General features: G+C 48.0%; 1 protein-coding gene across 6 annotated transcripts in view; it reads left to right on the forward strand.

The window, feature by feature from the left end:
• The first annotated feature begins 340 nt into the window (after positions 1–340).
• Positions 341–22,941, forward strand: part of LIMK2 (LIM domain kinase 2) — a 45,613-nt gene continuing 23,012 nt past the window's right edge. For 2 of the 6 annotated variants that reach the window (XM_084648736.1, XM_084648738.1), the window contains exons 1-2: positions 344–394; positions 8,401–8,500. Coding sequence is in view for 3 of the 6 variants with exons in the window: in XM_084648733.1 (XP_084504859.1) it covers positions 474–489; positions 8,401–8,500 (116 nt within the window). In the remaining 3 variants the exon portion in view is untranslated. Of the gene's footprint in view, positions 490–8,400; positions 8,501–11,905; positions 12,312–17,458; positions 17,839–22,941 lie in introns of those variants that run through there. The other 4 variants (XM_084648733.1, XM_084648737.1, XM_084648735.1 and 1 more) reach the window with 4 other exon arrangements.

Consider the following 22,941-nt stretch of genomic DNA (forward strand, 5'->3'; position numbering starts at 1 on the left):
CTTGGGAGCGAGGTTTAGGGTTGAGAGTAGGGCAGGAGATGGGGGTCGACCCTTTCGTGTCTTCCCTTTACAACTTCCCCCGCTCACGGAGCGAGCGCGGCGGCGATAGGGTGCAGCCACGTCCCGCCCCCAATCTCCCAGCTGGTTTAGCACGTGTGGAGTTAGGGAGGAGGTGGGAGCGGGCAAAGCCGAGCTGTGATTGGCCCACACCGGAAAAGGGGGTAGGCTGTGGCACGGAAGTGGCGGGGCTTCTAGAGGTGGGCGGGGTTGTGATTGGCCCGCGGCGGGGAAGGGGCGGGGCAGTGTTTGCCCCGGGGCGGGCGTTGCAGGTCCCCCGGGCCAGGTGCGGTATGACCCACCCCGCGCTCCGTAGAGGCTGACGTCACATGTGCGGGTGAGGTCTAGAGACCCGGTGGAGGCGTGGGGGTGCTTTGGTTGCGTGCCGCACTGAGGGGAGCGAGCCCGGCCGGGCGATGGAGGGGCCGCCAGGTGAGCTCCGGTCTCTGCGCTGCCTCGGCCCCGCCCTGGGACTGGGGGTGTCTGGCCCCGCTGGCCCGGGCCGCTGCAGGGCGCGGCTCCGTCACTGGCTGGGCTGCCGGAGGCGCTGAGCGCTCTGCGCGCCGGGACCGCCCCAGCGGGGACAGGTGCTGCCGGCGGCTGTCGGCAACAGGCGCTGGCGAGGAGCTGGGGCCGCTGCTCTGCGCCCCTCTTTTCTCCCCCAGTGTCTCTCCTCTAGGGTCGTGGTATAACCTCTCTGTCCTGGGACTCTGGCACAGCCCCTCCCCCTCACATCCCCCCGGAGTCCGGGCCTAGCCCCTTTCCTGTAGTCCGGGTACAGCCTTTTCCCTCACACCCCCCCCCCCGGAGTCCGGGCCTAGCCCCTTTCCTGTAGTCCGGGTACAGCCTTTTCCCTCACACCCCCCCCCCCCGGAGTCCGGGCCTAGCCCCTTTCCTGTAGTCTGGGTACAGCCTCTCCCCTCACACACCCCCCCCCCCCCGGAGTCCGGGCCTAGCCCCTTTTCTGTAGTCCGGGTACAGCCTTTTCCCTCACCCCCCCCCCCCGGAGTCCGGTCCTAGCCCCTTTCCTGTAGTCCGGGTACAGCCTCTCCCCTTACATCCCCCCCCCCCCGGAGTCCGGTCCTAGCCCCTTTCCTGTAGTCCGGGTACAGCCTCTCCCCTCACATCCCCCCCCCCCCCCCGGAGTCCGGTCCTAGCCCCTTTCCTGTAGTCTGGGTACAGCCTCTCCCCTCACATCCCCCCACCCCCCGGAGTCCGGGCCTAGCCCCTTTTCTGTAGTCCGGGTACAGCCTCTCCCCTCACATCCCCCCCCCCCCCCCGGAGTCCGGGCCTAGCCCCTTTCCTGTAGTCCGGGTACAGCCTTTTCCCTCACATCTCCCCCCCCCCCCCCCCCCCGGAGTCCGGGCCTAGCCCCTTTCCTGTAGTCTGGGTACAGCCTCTCCCCTTACATCCCCCCACCCCCCGCCGGAGTCCGGGCCTAGCCCCTTTCCTGTAGTCCGGGTACAGTCTTTTCCCTCACCCCCCCCCCCCCCCCCCCGGAGTCCGGGCCTAGCCCCTTTCCTGTAGTCCGGGTACAGCCTCTCCCCTCACATCCCCCCACCTCCCCCCGGAATCCGGTCCTAGCCCCTTTTCTGTAGTCTGGGTACAGCCTCTCCCCTCACATCCCCCCACCTCCCCCCGGAATCCGGTCCTAGCCCCTTTTCTGTAGTCCGGGTACAGCCTCTCCCCTCACATCCCCCCACCCCCTGCCGGAGTCCGGGCCTAGCCCCTTTCCTGTAGTCTGGGTACAGCCTCTCCCCTCACATCCCCCCCCCCCCCGGAGTCCGGGCCTAGCCCCTTTCCTGTAGTCTGGGTACAGCCTCTCCCCTTACATCCCCCCACCCCCCGCCGGAGTCCGGGCCTAGCCCCTTTCCTGTAGTCTGGGTACAGCCTCTCCCCTCACATCCCCCCCCCCCCCCGGAGTCCGGGCTTAGCCCCTTTCCTGTAGTCCGGGTACAGCCTCTCCCCTCACATCCCCCCACCTCCCCCCGGAATCGGGTCCTAGCCCCTTTTCTGTAGTCCGGGTACAGCCTCTCCCCTCACATCCCCCCCCCCCCGGAGTCCGGGCTTAGCCCCTTTCCTGTAGTCCGGGTACAGCCTCTCCCCTCACATCCCCCCACCCCCCGCCGGAGTCCGGGCCTAGCCCCTTTCCTGTAGTCTGGGTACAGCCTCTCCCCTCACATCCCCCCCCCCCCCCCCGGAGTCCGGGCTTAGCCCCTTTCCTGTAGTCCGGGTACAGCCTCTCCCCTCACATCCCCCTAGCCCCTTTCCTGTAGTCTGGGTACAGCCTCTCCCCTTACATCCCCCCACCCCCCGCCGGAGTCCGGGCCTAGCCTCTTTCCTGTAGTCTGGGTACAGCCTTTCCCCTCACATCCCCCCCCCCCCCCCGGAGTCCAGGCGTAGCCCCTCCCTCTCACATCCCCCCAGAGTCCGGGCCTAGCCCCTTTCCTGTAGTCCGGGTACAGCCTCTCCCCTCACATCCCCCCCCCCCACCCCGGAGTCCGGGCGTAGCCCCTTCCCTAGAGTCCTGGCGTAGCCTCTCCCCTCCCATCCCCCCCCCCGGAGTCCGGGCGTAGCCCCTTCCCTAGAGTAGCCCCTCCCCATCACATCCCCCCCCCCGGAGTCTAGGCGTAACCCCCCCCCCTCACATCCCCCTGGAGTCTGGGCCTAGCCCCTTTCCTGTAGTCCGGGTACAGCCTCTCCCCTCACATCCCCCCGGAGTCCGGGCGTAGCCTCTCTGCTCACATCCCCCTATAGTCAGGGTATAGCCCCTTCCATACCCCTTCCATGGAGTCCTGGCGAAGCCTCTCCCCTCACATCCTCCCTATAATCTCCACACACCACCTTTAGGGCTTGGTGGACAGGGCCAGCCAAGCCATCTGTATGAGTGTTGGGCTATAAGTTTTTGCTTTTTCTCCATCACGAGCACACTGATATGGGTGGGTGGGAGAGACTGGTTTAGGCTGTGAATTGCCAGCTGAGTGCAGAACAGCCTGACACAGAAGTGGATGCATGGTATCAGGAAGTCACTTATGAGCTTGTGCCTAATAACGACCCAGTTAAAGGCTGGATGTGGAGCTCCTTGAACTGCTGCACATGTCATAGCTGACATGTAAGTTCAGAGTGACCCTGCTTCTCTCTAGTGGTGGAGACTGCAAATATTTTTATGTTTTCCAGTTTCTTACATCCTTTTCTGGGCAGTGGAACCTGGGCATCAACTTGAGGCTTAATTTGCACAGTGTTACTTCTGCTGAAAGACTATGTAAATATCTCCCTTGGTAATGTAAAATTGCTGTTGAATCTTTATAGTTTCTTTCATTGGCTATTGCAACTCCCTCTTGGTCTTAAATTTTGATCTGTAACAGTGTTTTTTTAAAGCTTCGGTGAAAATTTCAGCAGAATTTTCCAACCTGTCCTGCAGGCATAGTGAGCTGGGCATACAGACAGATCTGTTGAGATACGTTGGCCCGGCAGTCATACAGAAAGCTTGAAAAAAAGAGTAGAATTCAGTGGTGTCTCGCGTTGTAAATGGCTTTCCTGCCCCCATGGTCCACAAGTGGCTGTTTTCTCTTTCTCTGTGTAGGCATCCAGACTAATCTGTTTTTGGCACTCAGTTGTGGTCTTTTATTGTGTCTGATTTCTCTTTACGCAGAGACATGCATTCCTAGACATGCAAAATCCCAATGGGGTCCTTTGTTGTTGAGGTTCCACCCATGCTTTATACTCCTCTCACTTTGAGATATTCCGTTGCAGCTACCATCTTTCTAGTTGAGGGTTAGCCTTACAGATTATCTGCAGAGGGTACACTGCTAATCAGTGAGGCACTTCCTATGCTCCTTCACCCAGCAGCATTCTTGTTGTCCAGGGGGAGTTTGAGTTAAATGACATACTTTGTTGATTACATACTTCTGTTGTCTTTTTCATCCTCACTGTTTCTCCTGGATATTTAAGCCAACAAGAGGTTGCTTCAGCTGAATACAGAATTTTTCACTTGTTTTCCTGAACGATTGTGTAGTCTTGCCACTGCAATGCAACAGCTGTTTAACATTGCCTAGCAAGTGAGGTGATTAGTGAGAACTTACTTGAATTTGTAAAGTCCTGTATCAGCCTTTTGGATGACTGTCCATCACTGTTAACTAACAGTGTGGTAACTTGTGCCTTTAAACTCCTCGGAGCGAAGGCTCTGTTTTGTACAGTACAATTGTATGCTTATGGCACTAAATAGAGGGAGTTGGATGTAAAGAATATGTATCTCATGCACAGAGACTGTTTTATCCAACAGGAAGGCAGGAAGTCCAGAACTAGTTCACCTATTGCATTTTTTATTTACATTTTTGGGGAAGTTGAGCGGTTTTGTTCCCTGTCCTCATGTGTAAGTTTTCAGGCATGTGGGTTCGGGGACTCGCCCTTTACTCTGGAACATGCATTCGGCTTATTGGAAACTGAAACATGCATTCCTATACTGAGTGAATGAAGCAGAGGCTGTGGCCTTCTGCAGCTTTCTTTTGGGTTTTAGATCAACATGGTATCTGTGAATAAGGTCAACTGGAGTCCTATATTCCAGCAGAAAGGGGTAAAGAAGCTTATGGTACTGAGCCAAAGGTAACTGGAGGAAGAATTGATTATGTGATACATTTGTAGTTTAGATGAGCTTGACTCAATTTGTATGGACAGTGTCACTTAAACTAGCAAACACTTTTTTGTTAGGGCAGGTCTTGTTAGTGGCTTGAGTTACATTGCTGCTGTTTTTTAAAAGTTTAGATACGTGTACATATACTGATCTCTGCACTAAGGGTGAGAGACTCGTGACTTCCTATCCCTTGCAGCTTCCTGTCCCATTACGAATGCTGAGGATGAGACCAGGAAACTGAGTTAAATATCTGTTAATATTTAGAAAAGCCATAAGCAACTTAGGGGGAGAGGTTCTTCAATGAAAGATTCTCCTAAGGGTGCTTGAGGAGAGTACCTAGAGCAAATGTTAATAATTATTTAAGTCTAATTAATGGTTTATAGAATCAGGTTTTTCTTCTAGTTTTGGCTCCTCTCCATTGTGGTGCCCTGCCTTGTCTATTCTTCCAGGTTCTTTCTTTGCCATAGGTTGTCAGGATAACTCTACTCATCTGTTTCTACCTGGTGCAATAGAAACTAACTGCTAGCTCTTGAGCTGTCATGAATGCACAAATTCTTTGTTCATTGTCCTTGATGAGCAAGTTGTTGACCTTTTCATCTGAGGTGTGCAGAATGCACTGTGCCTAGAGGTCCATGGCAGGTTATTTAGGTTGGCTTCTCATATCTGGTGATTGAAAATTCCCTAGCTATTAGATGTGATCCAAAGAGCAAGGCTGAGAGTGCAGTTGAGCTGCCTCGTCCAATATGGACTCGCAAAAGAGGGCCATAGTGTTTCATGAGAGAGCTTATCGGCCTGAGTAAATTGGAACAGTTCAGTCTCCTTCATAATCCCCACTGCCACTCTGTTTCCAGGAGTGCAGCTGTTGGGATGTTGGAGGTTTCTAGTGCTGACACTGTTAAGGGAGCTGCAGCCCAGTGTCATGCTCCTGCTTTTGTGCTTTTAATCGTCCTTTTGAACAGTACCCTGCGGTGGGATCTCCCAAGCAGTGTGACACCAAGGTAATAGAGATTAGTTCTTCAAAGCATAAAGGAAAGCTGGGACACTGGAAATGCAAACCCCCCCCCCCCCCAATCACTACTGTCGTGTTTTTGGATTGTGTTTTTAAAATTTCACTGACATGAACCATCTAATGGTGCTGAGAGGGAATAGTTACAGTGGGGCCACTCATCACAAGCATTTAAAGACAAGGGAGCCTTTAGCTTAATTGCAGCTGGGCAAGAGGATCACCAAAAAGGCTTGACCCTGAAGCAATTTATTCAGTGATGTAAAGTGTGCTGCTTGTTGTGGCATCTGGGCTCATTGAGAAATGCTGTCATTCAAAATGTCAGTTTAGGTGCTCTAGTCTCATGGCAGCTGGGTTAACTTAACTCTTTTAAAGTGATTTCCTTCAGCATTTTGTGTGGTGCAGCATAGTTCAGTAGATAGAATATGTTGGGAAATAGCCAGGAACTGTGGGTTCGCATCTCAGTTCTGCCACGGATTTGCTCTATGGCCTTGTGCAAATTATTTCCTGTCTCTGTGCCTCAGTTTCTCCATCTGTAAAACAAGGGTAATTGTCCTCATACAGGAGTTGGCTAGTCCATCATACAGTGCTTTCAAACTCTGAAGAGCTATGTAACGGCTAAATATAGTCTTCTCTTTGTTCATTCTTGTTCTAGACAAGCATTTCTCAACGTGCGTGGGTTGTTGAGGAGATTGAGAGTTTGATCTGGCAACTTCATCTCCATCCCAAACCTTGATGTTGGAGAACCAGGCAAAGAATTGACAAGATGAGGAAATAAACCTGACTCCCTTTGACACCTGGTGTTGTTTTGAAAAGAGACTTCAGTTGTGAATCCTGAAACACACCAGTGTGTTCTCCTTTCAGCATTGGACAATGGAGTGTATCTGCTGGAGTTGATCATACGTGAGGAGAAAAGTAACACAGGAGCTCTGTTCTGCTTGGTCTGGTTACCTAAGCATGTGAAGGATGGATTTCAGGCATTAAATTTCTTTCTTTCTAAGTTTCTAGTGAAGAGTAGAAACCCTGCAGTGTTTGTGGTCTTATACCCAGGGTCTATGTCTCAAATGCAGTATCTTGAAGATTTGGAAAATACAACCTGTAAATAGATGCATGTGCATCTTAGTTTCTAGCCCTCCGAGTCCTTCAGAGTGATTAATGCTGAATCTGGGGCTGGGGGATCCTGAGTGGAATCTTTGCTTCTGCGTCTTGAGCAAACAAGGAACCTGCAGTTTGAGAGTCCCAGAAAAATTAATCCACTGAGCAGAAACTCCGGCTCCTGTAGCCACTCTTTATGAATGCACAGAGGGTGGTAACTGTAGAAAGACATTTGGAAATGGCTTTTGCTCCCCAGGAAGCCATTGCATATGTCAGTGCTGTACCCTGTCCAGTTCTAATTTGCTGCAGACACTCGGTGCTAACAGGTGACCCTGAACAGGAGCCAACTCTTGTTACATGTTGCTCAGGGAGGTGGTGGTGGTGAGGTTGACTGAGCTTCTGTCAGGCTTTCTTGTTCTCTTAAAACTGGCTGCTCATAAACTGGAAGTCTGGCCTTTGAGATCAATGCTTGGTTAACAACGAGTGAGTTTTTTCTTTTAGCATATCATTTCCATGCAACCTCAATTGAAGAAAACTTTGGGTAGAAAAAAGGTGCATTTTTAGAACTGCCCAGTTATGTGCCTTGTCCTTCCACACTCTTGACACCACCTAAACTTTGCTCTCACTTCCCAATCATCTCTTTGCCTCATAGATGGATAGACTTTCAGGCCAGAAGGGACCATCATGATCATGTAGTCTGACCTCCTGCACATCACAGGCCACAGAACCTCCCCCACCAGCTCCTCCTTAGTTTCCTTTAGTCCTAGCTTCATGACTGCCATGCTGCCCTCTACACTTGAAGTAGTCTGTCCTCCTACGCCAAGCACACACTCCCCCATCCTTAAAATCCTTTTGTTGTTCAAGCTTGTAAACTCCTTGGGAACTTGTCATATCATCATGGCTGTTCTAGTAGAGGCCTTAAAATCCTTCTGGCAGTCTCTAGCTGCTTCTGAAGGGTTGGTAACCCCAGGAAACAGTAAGCCTATGGGATTTGTTAATCTTTTCCAAAACCCAGTTGCCGCTTTCCACTGGAATTGTCTTTAGGCCGTATAAATGCCTTGTAGTAGTGATGTAGCTCTCTTGGTCCCAGGATATTAGAGAGACGGGATTGGTGAGGTAATATCTTTTATTGGACCAATTTCTGCTGGGGAAAGACACCAGCATCAGTTCCTGAAGAAGAGCTCTGTGTAGCTAGAAAATAGCATATAACGCTTCTGAGTAAGAGCTGAAATACTGAACCAGTTTGTCCTAGTCATTTCTGTGCATGGGAGAAAGGCACCCAAGTGTGACTGCTTGATTTATTTTGCTGAGAGTTCTCCTGCTTTATACTGTAGAGCACAATGACACTGATGGCCATGACAGTGAGGCATACAGATCTTTGGACAAAAATGTGCACAAGTGTGTTAAGGTTCCAGTTGGAAATGCCCCCCATTTTCTAGGGTTGGCTGTCAGAGAGTGGCACTGGCTTTTACTTTTCTATCCATGGAGGAATTGACATTGAACATGTAACTCAAGGATTGTCCTAACAGAGGTTATGGGAATTCTTGCCTGATAGCATGAAGGGAGCTTATGCTGTTTGATAGCCATTCTAATAACCCTATGCTTTCGTGTGTAGGTGACGAGGTCTGGAGATGTCTGGGCTGTGGGGACAGCATTGCTGCTGGTGAACGACTGTATAGGACTGTTAATGAAGCTTGGCACAGCTCCTGCTTCCGGTAGGTTAAATCTAGCCTGTTTTTAGACATTACTTTTTTCCTGTGTTCATCCACCAGTGTGTTAGCCTGTATGCTGAGTATTGACATTTACAGGGTTTAAACTGGCTGCAGTATTTTATGCCACCTTTATGCCTAACTCAGGAAAATCTTGCAGAATGATCACGTGCTCCTGCTCACTACCATATTCTAATGCTGGCATAGCACTTTGAAACTCGGTTGCAATTCTAATAGCCATTTGAAACAATCTGGAGAAGTGCTGCTTACACATGTACAACACACAAACTAAGATTAAACTAAAAATGAAAACTCTGATTTAGTGGTGGAAGCAGATAGGTGAGATGCTGCATATTTCTCTTCTACCACATCCCAAGATAGTGCCAATTGAACTAGGTAAAGGCAGTTTGAGTAGCTGTGGTTCCCTCTCTTTGCCTTTGTCTTTGGCTTGAGGGAGCTATTGAGGCTTGGCGGGGAGAGGTGCTGATGTGCAGGAAGGTTTTGAGTTCCCCAAACATACTTTCTTCCTGTCAAGCTATTTATATCTAGAGTTTGCCATAATATCCTTTGGCCACATTGCTAGCAGCAGAGAGTGAAGAGGCCTTTGAAATCCTCTGCTCCTTGGCAGCAGGATTTCATGCATGTAATCTGTTCCATGAGCAATTTATCCAATTCTTGCTACATTAATTGCATTTTCTAAGGGGTCCTGATTCTGAACCCATGCAGCTTCTGCTGACTCCACTATGAGTAGCAGTTGTATAACAGCTGTTGATCTGTCTCTTAAGGTTCTAGCTTCATTTGGCTTTTTCCTTTCACCCTTGCTTATTTTGTCTGTGCCCAGGGAAAGGGGGGTTTGGGAGCTGGGTGATATGTGCCAGGAGAAGTGTCTGTCCTGTGTTTTTAAAGTAAAGATCCTACATTCTGGTTACTGGTGTCCAGAAAAACATATTGGGCTGGCAAAATGTTTCTAGCTCTGGCAGGTCATAAGAGATGTTAATTTTAGTCATTATTTAGATTATCTCCCAGTTTTCAAATACTGGAAACTAATACTTTGTCAAATACCGTAGCACTGGAGAGCTAGGGTTCAGTGGCATAATGTCAAATCAAAGGTACTGGACGATAAGAGTCCCAGAACTCTAAGTCTTCTCTTGTCCACACTCAAAAACAACCTTGGGGTTAAGCACTCAGGCTTCCTCTCCCTTAGCCCCTGCCAACTTGGTACCAGTAGTCAAACTCAGATGTGCATGACGGTACAGAGCACCATCACAAAGCAAAGACTTCCCTACCTGATGCCTGTAGGGCTTCCTTGGAGTAAACTAACTTTGAATACAGGTTTTAGCTTACACTTGTCTAGGTGCTTTTTGCTATGTGACCTTTCAGGCTACTATGCAAGATGTGGGGCAGCTCTCAAGTGATGTTGTAGCAGATGTGAACCACATGATCTTCATAATGGGCTGATGGAGACAGTCAAATTCTGCCCTTAGTGACACCTGCGCAGCCTGCATGGCCTTCAGTGGAGCTGCACGAGTCCAAGTAAAGGCAGGATGTTGTGCTGTGCACTAGCTTGATTTCCTAGTGAAGAGTCTAATCATACCAGGCCAACAAAAGATGCCAAACTCTCCTGTCCTGTGACATGCATCAAATCACTGGGTCTAATTGATGTTGTGCTTCCCTTCTGCCTTGTTCCCTTGACTGGCTACAACACTTGCTTAAGCTACTGTGCTGAACTACACTACACTGTGAGAAACTACAATCAAGGAAACTGCCTTTCCCTTTCTTCTTGTTCCAGGGAGGGGCTGTGTGCTAAAACAACAAATTCCAGGTTTAATTGACTGACTCGCCCTTTCTCTTCTCACTCTGCAGCTCAGCTTGTCTCTAATCTTGTGTTTAATATCCCAATGCCAAACTTTAAAAGGCCTCTACTGGAAGGAAGACTCTGGTAGCTGAGAGTTCCGGCAGCTCTTCTGGAGAGTTGTTTACAGGCTTCCTGTGGATTAGCTGACTTTTTCGCCTGGCACATAATTTCCCATCATGCAGATTGGCGCCTCTCCAGGCCCGTTAGCTTTGTTTATCCTCAGTCAGGCTAGCCTTCTGATAACACTTCAAGCTGGTAGCAACTGACACCTGTGCATCTCTGAGGATTTAAACTTTGTCACTTCCCTCCTTTCTTGAATAGCATGCAAAGGCTGTGTCCGTAGATTCTGTATCTTCTGTAGGTATGGCTGGAGAGGAAAGTGATAAGTTCCTATTTGACATGTAGCTTGGACATCTTAAATTGTGTCTGTTGGCTAGCTAGTGCTTTGGCTTGAACCTACTGAGTTATTTGCTGATATTTTTTAGGAGAGGCATTTGTCTACTCTAAATATGCCTTTGCATGAGGCCATTTCCACCTGTTTCTGCTTCCAGGTGTCCCCAGCCACCACTGAGATTCAGTCCCATGGGCAATGGCCATATGAGGTCTTGCCCAGGTTTCCATTTGTCAGGCTTTCCTTTATATTTCAGGAATGTCTGAATAGGCATAGTGGTGTCCCCTTCTTGCTGATGCTTATGTCTGAATTATCATCAATAGGATTACTGGAAGGAAAATCTGTTTAATTGTGTCTGGGCATAATTTTAAACTTCCTACCCTAGCAACATAGAGACGCAAGTTCTGTTGCCTTCAGAGTGTGACTTTATTCCATGGTATCACCTTAAGGTAGGTAGATCACCCTATGCTAGACAGTAGATAAAACATCAGGCTACTGATGGCCTGCGTTGGTTACTTGTTGCTAGTTTCTCTTCCTTTTTCCTAGTTGAAAATATCCTACTAAAGCTAAAAATACGTCACTGATATTGCTTTTCTGTATGTAAGCAGTGTCAGGATGAGCTCCACCCTGACATCTGGTGGTGAGGTGTGGCAAGTTGTGGAAAAGAACTTCAGGGGCCGATCTCATTTGCATAGGCACACCCACCACGCCTAGAATGAGACCATAGCTGCCCAAATGGTCACTTTGGCTGCTGTGGGATCCCCAGTGTCTCTGTTATTGGGGCAGGAAGAATAAATTGCTATTACCCTGATTATGGGAACTGTGCTTGGAACTGTACGTGGCCTTTTGTTATGATGGAGGGATTCACCATCAACTAAGTAGCACTCGCTAGGCAAGGGTCATGGGTTCCAAAACTGTGTGAATGGAGAGAGGCTGGGGACAAGTATTAATACTTGGTGGCATGGGCCCCTTGGTGAGGGCCTTACATGCTGATTGCACTTCCTCCTCTCTCCACTGTGGAATATCAGAGCTAATTTTGATTTCATTAGAAGTCTAGTTATAGGCTGCTGAGCTCACTTTGGGCTGACAGTGCACCAGCACTGGGGCTCCCCTACTATAAGCTGAATTCACCTAAGAGCTGAAATCACTGAGTGTTGTGTTAAGTAGTGGGGGAGCCTGAAGATATATTGTGGAGCAATTTGCGGGACGGCTGGTGAAGCAGTTCGACGCGGAGCAGTGTGTGGATGGCAGGAGCTGCTTGTGGGCCGTGGAGCTGAGTGAAGGAGTTCGTGGGGTGGCTGGCGGAGCGGAGCGCAGCTGAGCGAAGGAGTTCGTGGGGCGGCTGGCGGAGCGGAGCGCAGCTGAGCGAAGGAGTTCGTGGGGCGGCTGGCGGAGCGGAGCGCAGCTGAGCGAAGGAGTTCGTGGGGCGGCTGGCGGAGCGGAGCGCAGCTGAGCGAAGGAGTTCGTGGGGCGGCTGGCGGAGCGGAGCGCAGCTGAGCGAAGGAGTTCGTGGGGCGGCTGGCGGAGCGGAGCGCCGCTATGGAGCTATGGGGCGGTCAGCTTCAGATCACGTAAGGTGCCTCTTACCCCTGTCCCATTTCCACCCAGATTGGGAGGTAAAGCTCCGCCGATAAACTTTCGAACTCTGGGGCTGCCCTGACCAGGGACAGAGACTTTTGGGGCATTGGACTTTTGGGACTTTGGGTGATTTGGGGTTGCTGGACTCAAGAACCAAAGGGAAAAGGGCATGCCCCAATTTGCCTGGGGTGGGGTTGTTTTTGCTCATGGGTTGTGTTATGAATCCTGTTGGTGGTGTTTTCCCAACATAATGCCACATTGTTTCTCTCTGTTATTAAAAGACTTTTGCTACACTCAGACTATGTGCTTGCGAGAGGGGAAGTATTGCCTCTTGGAGGCGCCCAGCGGGGGTGGTATATATTGGTCCCAGGTCACTGGGTGGGGGCTCGAGCCGGTTTGCATTGTGTTATTGGAATGGAACCCCTAGATATTGAACCCGGCCCTTGTTGCTGCCAACTCTGACGGGCAGAAGGGTTACATGTATAAAGAATTATGTTTGCCATAGGGATATTGGATGTGTTTTGAATGAGAGTGGGTGATCAGAAATGGGGGGCAGAGGTGAGGGGTGAGCTGGCCATCTGAAATGAGTTCTGTGGTTTGAAAGAGATAAAAACAGTTGTGATAAAGGATGCAGTGTGCTGTAGTCTCTCTGACTCTCTTCCTTCAGGAAAGTTTGGGGTGGGGGGGGGGAAGCTCCTAGCACAATTTTGTCATAACTGTGTCCATATCTTAATGCTGTCTACTATTGGGGACAGCAACACACCTCTGTGACCATGCTGAGGGGTGGTGTTGTATTGCAACCTCACTTTTTGAATAGCACTCTGGTGCTTTCCTCCATTGTACTTCATAGCTACCCCATGGAGCAGTGTAAAGTTGCAACATGAAACAGGAAGACACCACTGCATCATGGAAGTAGAAACTTTTAAGTTCGTGCTTAAATTTAGCAGAAATTGACTTAAGACTCCACACTTTCCAAGAAAATCTGCTTGCCCTCCACTGACAAGTGGTCAAATAAATTAAAAAAAAAATTTTTTTTAGTTTTTTGTGGACAGGATTAGGACTTCAGATGGCTCCAAGGCTAATGTGCTACGTTTTGTGGGATAAAGATTCAAACTAAACAATATAGCATACAGTTTAAGATGTCGGACAGATATCTAACACTTCCTCTGGCCTTCTTTTTGCTGTTTATTTGTAAATACTACCAGGTTTGTGTGTGCTGCAGATATATTTAGGGCTGAGATTCATTATGTTCCTTAAAGAAAAGGATGCATCCAATGAAGTGAGCTGTAGCTCACGAAAGCTTATGCTCAAATAAGTTGGTTAGTCTCTAAGGTGCCACAAGTACTCCTTTTCTTTTTGCGAATACAGACTAACACGGCTGTTACTCTGAAACCTGTCATTATGTTCCTTGTAATGAAAGGAAGTTACAAAATGCATCATTTTTCATCTCTACCTGCTTCTTGTCCTTTTTCTTCTCTTCTCTTCCTCCCTTCCACCCCCTTGCATATTCTGGCAGTTACAGTAAACTCCTGGTAGAGTTCCAGGGGTGAAAGGTCAATGCTTTATCCAGTCATCCTCATGGGAGTGTCTCTTTAGAGATGTCTGGGCAGTGGATGAGGTGTTTAGCTGTTGAATCTCACTCTGGCTATCTGATTTAGAGAGAAACCGTTCCTAAGTGCTTGTTTGCCCACAGGTTGCCCTGAATTTTCATTGGGGTTAAAAAAACAATGAAGCACTTTGCAGGTGGTCTGTCATCTGAATACTTAGAATTCCTCAGGGAGGGTGCAGCTGCTGCAAGATCTCGGTGGCCACTCTATATAAGATAGAGTTGGATATTCCATTCTGAGCTTTTATTTTCAGTTGTCTAGTTCAGGTTGTCTTCCAGGGCATTATTATCAAAGTCATTACTGACTGTGCCCGAAGTGTGCATGGTGGTTTACAAACAAATGAGACAAAGGGGTGCTTGAAGAATTTAATCTAAATTGACAAAAGCTATGGGTTGGGAAGTCCCTAAAGCATGAGGGCAGTGAGGTTAGTGCACATTTTGTTACTAGAGATGTGCACTGTTTACAAAGGACATGTTGCTGTGCCCAGAAACACATCTAATAGACAATTACAGAATTTCTCTTGCTTCTTAGCATGCAGATGAATACATTCAGGAAGCTTTTAAGCTTTCTGAGTTAAGCAAGTGTGTGGTGGTGGTGATGAGAGAGATCCATCTGTTGCTGCTTATTTCAGATGCTCATTCTTTGAGTGTCGTGCTTATCTGTGTACCCCTATGAGGAGCTGTCACTCACGGCTTGAGAATGTTATGGTTTAAAGTTAGAAGCAATAGGTAATAACATAGTAAACGTGTGGTACTTCACTCCCTGTTTTTGTACCGTTTGAGAGGTATGACTGCTTACAGGAGTTTCACTCGGATACATGATGAAATATTTCAGTAGCTGATCACTGCGATCAGACCTTCCATTATACCATATGACCCCTGTTAGGCACATCTTGTGTTGTAAATGCCTTGGAAGTATAAGGAGGCATTGGGTCTGCATCAAGACACTTGGAGTGCCTCCAGGACCAGGAAAAAAAGGCACACTACAGCCTCCCCAGTAGATGGCAAGCCTGCTTAGAGCTCCTCCGCGTCCCCCAGTTACTACCAGTCCCATGAATAAACTGAAGTGCCCCTCTGTGCATCAACAGTGATCTGCATATCTTATAGGACGGTGGAAATGCTGAGGAGTCCCACAGTCCATGGCTTGTTCACTACCATCCCTGGCATCTAAAGTGCCACTTTAAAAACCCTAGAGCATTTTAGAATGTGCAGCATGTAACTCCTTGCCATTCAGAACCCCTAGGATTATCTGTTTGAGTTCCTAAATCTAAACTGAACTAGTGGGGAGCCTGGAAAGTGATTTAAAATGGAATTAATTTGTAAATGGAAGTTTTTCTTTTACCTGTCAAGGCCAGAGTTCAGGTTTCTTTTTCTCTTGCAACAGTTAATGTCAAATGTCTAAAAGCATTGTAAAGAAAACAGCCTCTATTGTGGCAAGTTTGTTAGTGCATTCTGTCCCCAACCCTTGCAGGAGAAACACAGAATTCATGACAACCTCCCAAAACCAGATAAAGATGCAGTTTGCAAACACACACTCTAAGGCCACCTATGTGAATTATTTTAAATGCACAAGCTGGAAATATTGGCCCCTGCCACAAAACCCCACATTAGGTGGTCCACCTAATTTAGCTGTAGGAATGTTAACTTTGGAATTTCTTGACTTTTTTGTGTGTTCACCTTTAGTGCAACTTGTTTGTCCAGCATAGATTAGTGGTAACAATTGGTGGTTCTGGCCAGGAGTTCAGAACTAAAACCTGAGACGTAAAAAACAGATTAACACCTCTTTGAGAGAAACCCTTTTATCAGAGCTATAATGTTCATAATTGGTTGATAAAACAATTGAGAAGGGAAGTAACTGCTGCTGCCTGATGGCCAGCATTTGTTTCAAAAGTAGAATTATTTTCTTGATAAGATGTTTCCTGTTTAAATAGAAGATTGAATATATGTTCCCTAGCTTTAAGGAAACCCCAGACAAAATCTCTTCCCAGTTTCTTAGCTGTCTGGGTGCCTTTTATTACTTTGAAGTTGGGTTTTATCTGTTGGCTTCTTTCACAGACTAGTAGGCTGCTTATCATATCTCTGGATCAGATCTTCAAAGGTCTAGTCTGAAGAGCCGAGATTTATGGGGTCACATGGACTCAACCATGGAGGGGGTTCAGTCCATGACAGCGGCATTAAGGGGGCTGCTTTTGTCAGGAGGTGCTATGCAGTGGGAGGAGGGGCTCTCCAATTTTCCATGGTGACGCCTGTTCTGTGGTGTGGCGTTGATAGTAAGGGGGCACTGGGATGTGAGCACTGGCCCACTTTCAGCATACAATGTATGTGGAATGTGGGAGAAAGGAGTGCATTCCTAGACACAGACTCACAGCACTGCTGCTTCCAGTGAAGCTGTCGGAAATGTCAGAAGGAATTAGACCTGCATCAGAATTGACGGCTGCTTCAGGCTTTACAGTCCTGGTTCTCTCTGCACTCAGTCTATGTTAAAAATCAAACTGAGTAGGAGAAACAGGCTTCTTTTTTCCCATAAATGTAGCTGTATCTTGTCATTACAAAATCAGGTGTCTGGCTCTCTAATGGAGTTGAAAAGCCAGCCACAGCTGTCAAACCTGCAGCCAGTGCCTCTATTGAGCAGAGTGCCAGCTGTGTGAGATGGAGGACCTTCAGTCAGAGCAAATCTGGGAACTTTCATCTCTGGTGCGCGGCAGGGTTTTGAGACTCTTGTGAGAAATGGCAGGTTTTATTGACTGCACAAATATGGGGAGGGCTAATAGCAGCAGTAGCATGTGTAACAGGCTAGCCAATCGACAGAGCACTGTACAAACACCAGTGCTTTGTGTTGGGTAGACCAGGGCTCTGAGTAGAACTCTGTCCACTGATCAGTCAGTGGCATGGGCAAGGCCGAGCAGGTTGAAGCAGTTCTCTGTGCAGCTGTTGCAGCTTTAAGTCAAGGATCAAGTGACTTGTTTGCTCTCAGATTAACCAGTCTTTGACCTGTCTTAATATTACATCTTGCACTGCCATTCAGGAGCCCTGGGCTGGGTTGAGCTGCCAGGCCTGGTCTTTTCTTTCTGCTCTGAGGCAGCTGAGGCTGTATCTTTGGGAGCAGATTAGCCTTCCTCAGAGTGAAGGGCATTGTGCAGCAGAGGATCAACAAGCAGGTTGGAGGGACTGTAAAGGGTGGAATGCGCACACTCCACTGTGATCTAGGAAACTGATTAGCATTTATCTGATATAAGCAGAGGCTTAACTCTCTGCATTTGACTCTGCCCTTGCTTGACTTCAGTATCAGTACCATTAGTGTACTGAGAGAGGAGCTTTGTGCTCACACACTTGGCTTTTATTGTAACAGAAGTTCCAGACCTTTCAGGGTGTCTGTCACATAGCCTCTCTCTGGCTTTAGATCACAGCTCCACCCCTTGTGAAAAGTGTCTATTTCCTTGGTGCTTCTAACTGCCCATGTTCCTTTTGTGAAGGATGACTCCTCCTCCCCTCGCACTTTCAGGGGTGGAACCAAAGAAGGAAAAACTAACTTGACAGCAATTTGTTCTTGCAAACTCTACCAGCTCCTGCACAAGAATGTCAGAATTTTAGCAAGGTTATTGGTTATGCTATCCCACCCAAGGGTGCAATTGCTGCTGAGTAGAGGAGGAGGAGATGGTTACAGCCATGGGAGCCAGGAAGGATCTGAAAAGAAACGAGTGTCTGAGACCTGGCACTCCTTAGGCAGTTTCAGAAAGGGGAGAGGAGCCTGAATCAGCACAAGGTGAAGTGAGACCTTCCAGCTGCCATGCTGGCCAAGTGGAGTTGTTCAGAGGCAGTTGGACAGGTTTGCAACTGAGCTGGTTTATCCAGTACTTGAAGATGGGAAGTTACTTGTCTGCCCTAGCTTATTTCACTCCCAAGGATCCCTTTCGGTAAGTGTTTTTTCTCATGGATGATTTCCTTCCAGTTCTTCCCTCCACTTGGCACCCTATAATGTCGTCCTAGGTGCCTTGTGTTTGAGATTCTCGGAATGAACTTCAGCTGCTTGTGTATGGGGAGCAGCAGGCTTGAAGCTAGGAGCTCTATGACTTGTGAACTGGAAGGGACTAGGCAGAGTTCTTGAAAACTAATCTGTATACATGTTCTTATTGATAAGAGGGGGTGGCATGTGTGTATATCTGTTCAATAATACTGTGCTTATGTGCACAGCCCAAGTGTGTGCTGGCAGGCTCCCTTTCGGATTCAAACCATAGATGTCGGCTTCTTCACTGTCTTCCAGGCAGCAGCCAGAAAGAATAGGATTTCATGGAAAGCTCCTGATATATAGAAAGGGAGACAGTGTGTGTCCATGGGAATGACACAGAATGAGGTCTGTGAGTGCCATATGCTCCTCACTGGGATGAGTTTGGGAAGGTGACATAATCCATAGGCAGCAGGGTGTGACCATATCTAATGTATGAAATCAAGTGTTTTGCAGGCAATTAGTAACAGTAAATGCCTGGTTATCTTGGAATGAGCTCTTATCTCAGATGTTTTGCTTACATTAACCCCTTTTGTTTATCTGAATGTCCAACTTCAGTCCATTTAAATGACTCAGGGTTGAGGAAGAAGATGGCTACAGAGCAAGGCCTTGATTGCACTGGTTTCTCCATGTTAGCAAGCCAAGTTTGAAATTGTTCCCTCAAACACAGTTATGTTGGCCAGTAAGGCCTGGGAAAACTCTGCTAAAAGGGTCTTAAAATCCTCAAGACTGAAGTTCCTATCTCATGTGGAACAAGGGCAGGCCAGTTTAGACACGACTGACCTAACTTCACAAGCAGGCTTCTAAAAAACCCATTTCCTACCATTGGGAGGAAGTGCAGTCAGAGCCATAGCCCTCTAACACTATGTAGAGTCATACTAGTATTAGGGATATATGGAGATTATTCACAAATACATGCTACAATTGCTGGTGCCTAAAAAGTGCCATGGGAGAGGTGCATGTGGAAGCTGAGCTTCTATGCCCCGCCTTCTGTCTGTAGCACTTTAGATATGCTTTCTGTTGTCTCTTTGCCCTGGAGGTTTCTGGGGCATTAGCCAGTTTGGTGCTTCAGTTTTAGGGAAGCGCTATGTCCTGGAAGTGTCCTTTTCTCAGCATGGCAGTTCTTTCACTTCCCCATCTTTGGAGATGTAGACCTAGTGTAAGGGTGACTACATGTCCCGATTTTTATAGGGACATTCCCAATATTCTGGGCTTTGTCTTATGTAGGCACTTATTACCCCTCACCCCGTCTCGATTTTTCACACTTTCTATTTGGGCACCCTATCTGGTGTATGGTTGACCTATCTCACCTGATGATCCATGAGGCTTTCCATTAGTGACCTTCACTGAGAGGGTGCAGCCGTTTCAGTGCTAGTGTGAGGTTTCTCTTCATTAAGATACTGGCATCCTTTTAGATGTAAAGGAGACTTTGTCCTGTGCGCTGAATCTTCCCCCTCACTCTTGGTCAAGTTGGTTTCTTGTTGTAGTCTGATCCATTTAGCATCCCCCAAAAACCAAACTGACTGCAGGTGAGAGTTTCTGACATCTCTGTGCCTGCTCAGTTACAGAACTCAGCAGCACAGACACAGTAACACCCAGATCCACACCAAGATGTGACCAGTTTTCCAAGTACCATGGAGACCTAAAGCAGACCTCCGGAGTTTTGTGTGACTATTACACTCACACTTTGACTCACAAAACCCACATCACAGTTGAAGTGTTTCAGAGTAACAGCCGTGTTAGTCTGTATTCGCAAAAAGAAAAGGAGGACTTGTGGCACCTTAGAGACTAACCAATTTATTTGAGCATGAGCTTTCGTGAGCTACAGCTCACTGCATCGGATGCGCACTGTTGAAGTGGTGTCTGTCCTGTGGGGCTGGTTGGGCTTGGCTCCTTGCTCCATGCACTGCAACCTGGCCACAGCCCATGGGGTCACAGTGCTGCTCTGATTTGGCCTGGCTTGGCTCCCCTGATGGGGAGGGAATGGGCAGCTGGGCTTTGAATGGCACTGTGGGGTGATGGTGAGGCAGGCTTACTCTGCAGTTCCTACTCCCTGGAGGCAGAACTCATCCTGCGTTAACTACTTTAAATGTTGGGAGGTATGCCTAAAGCATAGGACTGAATGGGCTATGGTGGGGATTGGGCATTCAGGTCAGTTACATCAGTGAGTGTCTGCTTCATTTGTAAAACCTTCCCTCCTCCTGGGGCCACTGATTCTCTTGCTGCATCTTCCCCCTCGCTCCCATGTGAGGTAAACAAAGGTGTAGCCTTCCAGAGGCAGCTATTAAAGGACTATATATTTTGTAAAATAATTCAATAAATGGTCATTTTAATGTGGCTTTAGAAAAGTTCTTTAGAGTCTTAGGAATGATGGATGGGGAAGGGAGGGAGTTGAGCATGGAGTGGCACACACTTCTCTGTCTGGCTGTTGCTGCCTGCTGGTTCAGCTGTAGTTTAGTATTCTTGATTATATGATTGCCATGGAAGCAGCTCCAATACCTTTAAATGCAGGTCTGTGGCATCATTAAATGAGTAGGTAGGAGCTACCAGTTTAAAGCCTCTATTCACATGTCATGGTTGTAAGTGATGGCAAAGGCAGCATCAAAGCCTCTCGAATTGCTTTAGAAAAAATTTAGGAGGCTCGGGGATCCATAGGAACCCCAGCTCTTCCCCTTCCATAAGGCCCGTGTTATGGCACCCTCCCTCTGAGTAGGGATGGTTGCAGCTCCCTTGGATACTCATCAAGGTTGTTGCTCCATCAGTCACTAGAACACTTGGAGGGTTGTCTCTTCCCTTGGGGTTTGAACATGCTGCTCCCACAATGTTCCTAACCTGTGGGAGCTCAGTGTCCAAACTGGCTTCACCTGATCCCTTGGCAGCCTGTTGTGTTGCCCTAACCCAACCTTGTTCATCTAAACCCCAGTAGTGTTGGATTTTCACACTTAGTGGAGAAGTGGCTGTGCTTTTCAAGAACATGTTTGGTCAGCTGATGTGGGGATGGGGGGCTTTCACATGTGCAGTGAAGACCTTCCCTTGTTAGGCCTAGAGGGTTGTTGTAGCCCTCATCTCCTACTTTGCTGCTGCAGGACTGGATAAGTATCCTCGCCATTAACGATGTCCAAAAATCAAGAATCTTGTCTGGGATGCTGGATCAATTTGTATAGAGGGGATGCTGAGAGCCATTGAATCAAACCGTAAACCCTCTATATGATAGAAATTGCTTCAAGCAGCACCCCTAGTTCCAGCCCCTGTGAATCTTGGCAAATATGACCCCATGTCTGCAGCTCCAGAAAAAATGGACTGATTGAGAGCTGTTCATGGAGATTTGCTTCCCTTACCGGGGCTCAAGCATGCTACCTGATGGAGTGAGAAGAGAACCTGCCTGAACTTGATGGGGTTAGCAGCAGCCAGCCAGCAAGGGGGACATGATCAGGTGTAAGCTGTGGTAGTTTCCAGTCCCTGAGGTATGGGTCATGTTTTGGATATTCTCTCAACACAGTGGAGAAAAGTAAATCTGGGATTAGACCTTCCCATTGTCCATATCCTGAACAGAAAAGTGAAATCAGCCTTGCTTCTGGATGTGGTGACCTAGAAAGATGAACCCATAAACGAACAGTGCTAAAGTTAATGCACATCAAGCGAGATGGAGGGGAGTTTGTCCCACTGTCTTGCATGAATAAAGATCCCCTCTTAATCTTTCTATCTGGGGACTTGAGGATCACATGGTGCCTCTGTAGCCTGGCCAAAGACATGATTTTAGTCAAAGGGTTGGCTCTGGTGACTAGCTCTGTGCTATGTACAAATTTTCAGACTTCAGATTTCTTTAAGCATCTTCCTTGTTAGAACATATAAAGTGTAATGGTGGCAGAAGGGGCTGCGTTGTGGTGTGTTACTCAGTGAGGTAGTTCTTGCCAACAATGATTCATGACTGAGGCAGCCAGTTAGCACCCTTGAACAAAGTCTTGTCTCTCTGGGACCTGACACACTTATTGTTGCCTCATTGTTCTGAGTGGGGTGTTGAGCCTTCAGCTGCAAATTTATCTTGCCCAGATTTGTTTAATTACATAGCAAAGAGCTGACTGCTTACAGACTCCACCCCCTTTCACCTTCTCTTTACTATGGATTTGTTGCAACAGCAGTATCCAGAGTTCCTATTTCCTGGTAGAAACTGCTAATCACACTGTTGTAGGGTTGGGATCAATTGCTAAATCAGCATGGGGAAGGTAGGGGAGCACCTTGTATGCCCCCTCCTTAAGGCCACGCCTCTGTAGCATTGACTACAGTGGCATAAAACTAATGGCACCATAGCCAGCATAACCCCATTGTGTAGATGCAACCTACAGTGACAGAAAGGTGTTTCCATCAGTGTGGAAATACCACCTCCCCAAGCAATGGTAGCTAGATTGACGGATGCATTCTTTCATCAAGTCTACATGGGGGGTTAGGTCAGCATATGTAGGTCACTCATGGGTGTGGATTTTTCACACCCCTGAATGATGTAGCTATATCAGCCTAAATTTTAACAGTGGATCCAGTCTAAGTAATATTAGGGGAGCAGCAGCACTGCCTAGAGCTGCAGCCATGTTGCTCTTACTGAAACTGGGGAATTACAGGAAGGAAAAATATTGCTGAATTGTGACCTTGCTGGGTATTTTCAACACTTGGGTGTAACTTTTAAGTGGCTGTGTAGGTGTTTCCTGTCCTCTCCAATATTACTGTCTTCCTCTCAAGTGCAAGTCTGATCATGGAGCTTTACTTGTCGAAAGCTGTAATCGAGCTCTAGGTTTTCACATTGGTACAGGCATGCACATGGAGGTGGGATAACTCTGAAGGATCTTATTTGCTGGTGTTAGACCAGATGTTCCTGCAGTGTGTTGCTGATGCGTATCTCTGCTGTTAGTCACCACTTGCTCTTTTCCCTCCCACCCGCTTGATCATTGAGCCAGGTATGCTTACAGCTAATGAAAGCCAAAGGCTATCGGGTGAAGGAAAGACATTGTTCTGATGCCCTGCA

The sequence above is a fragment of the Lepidochelys olivacea genome (genome assembly GCF_965140295.1).
Source record: "Lepidochelys olivacea isolate rLepOli2 genome assembly, chromosome: 15".
In the NCBI taxonomy this organism is placed as follows: domain Eukaryota; kingdom Metazoa; phylum Chordata; order Testudines; family Cheloniidae; genus Lepidochelys; species Lepidochelys olivacea.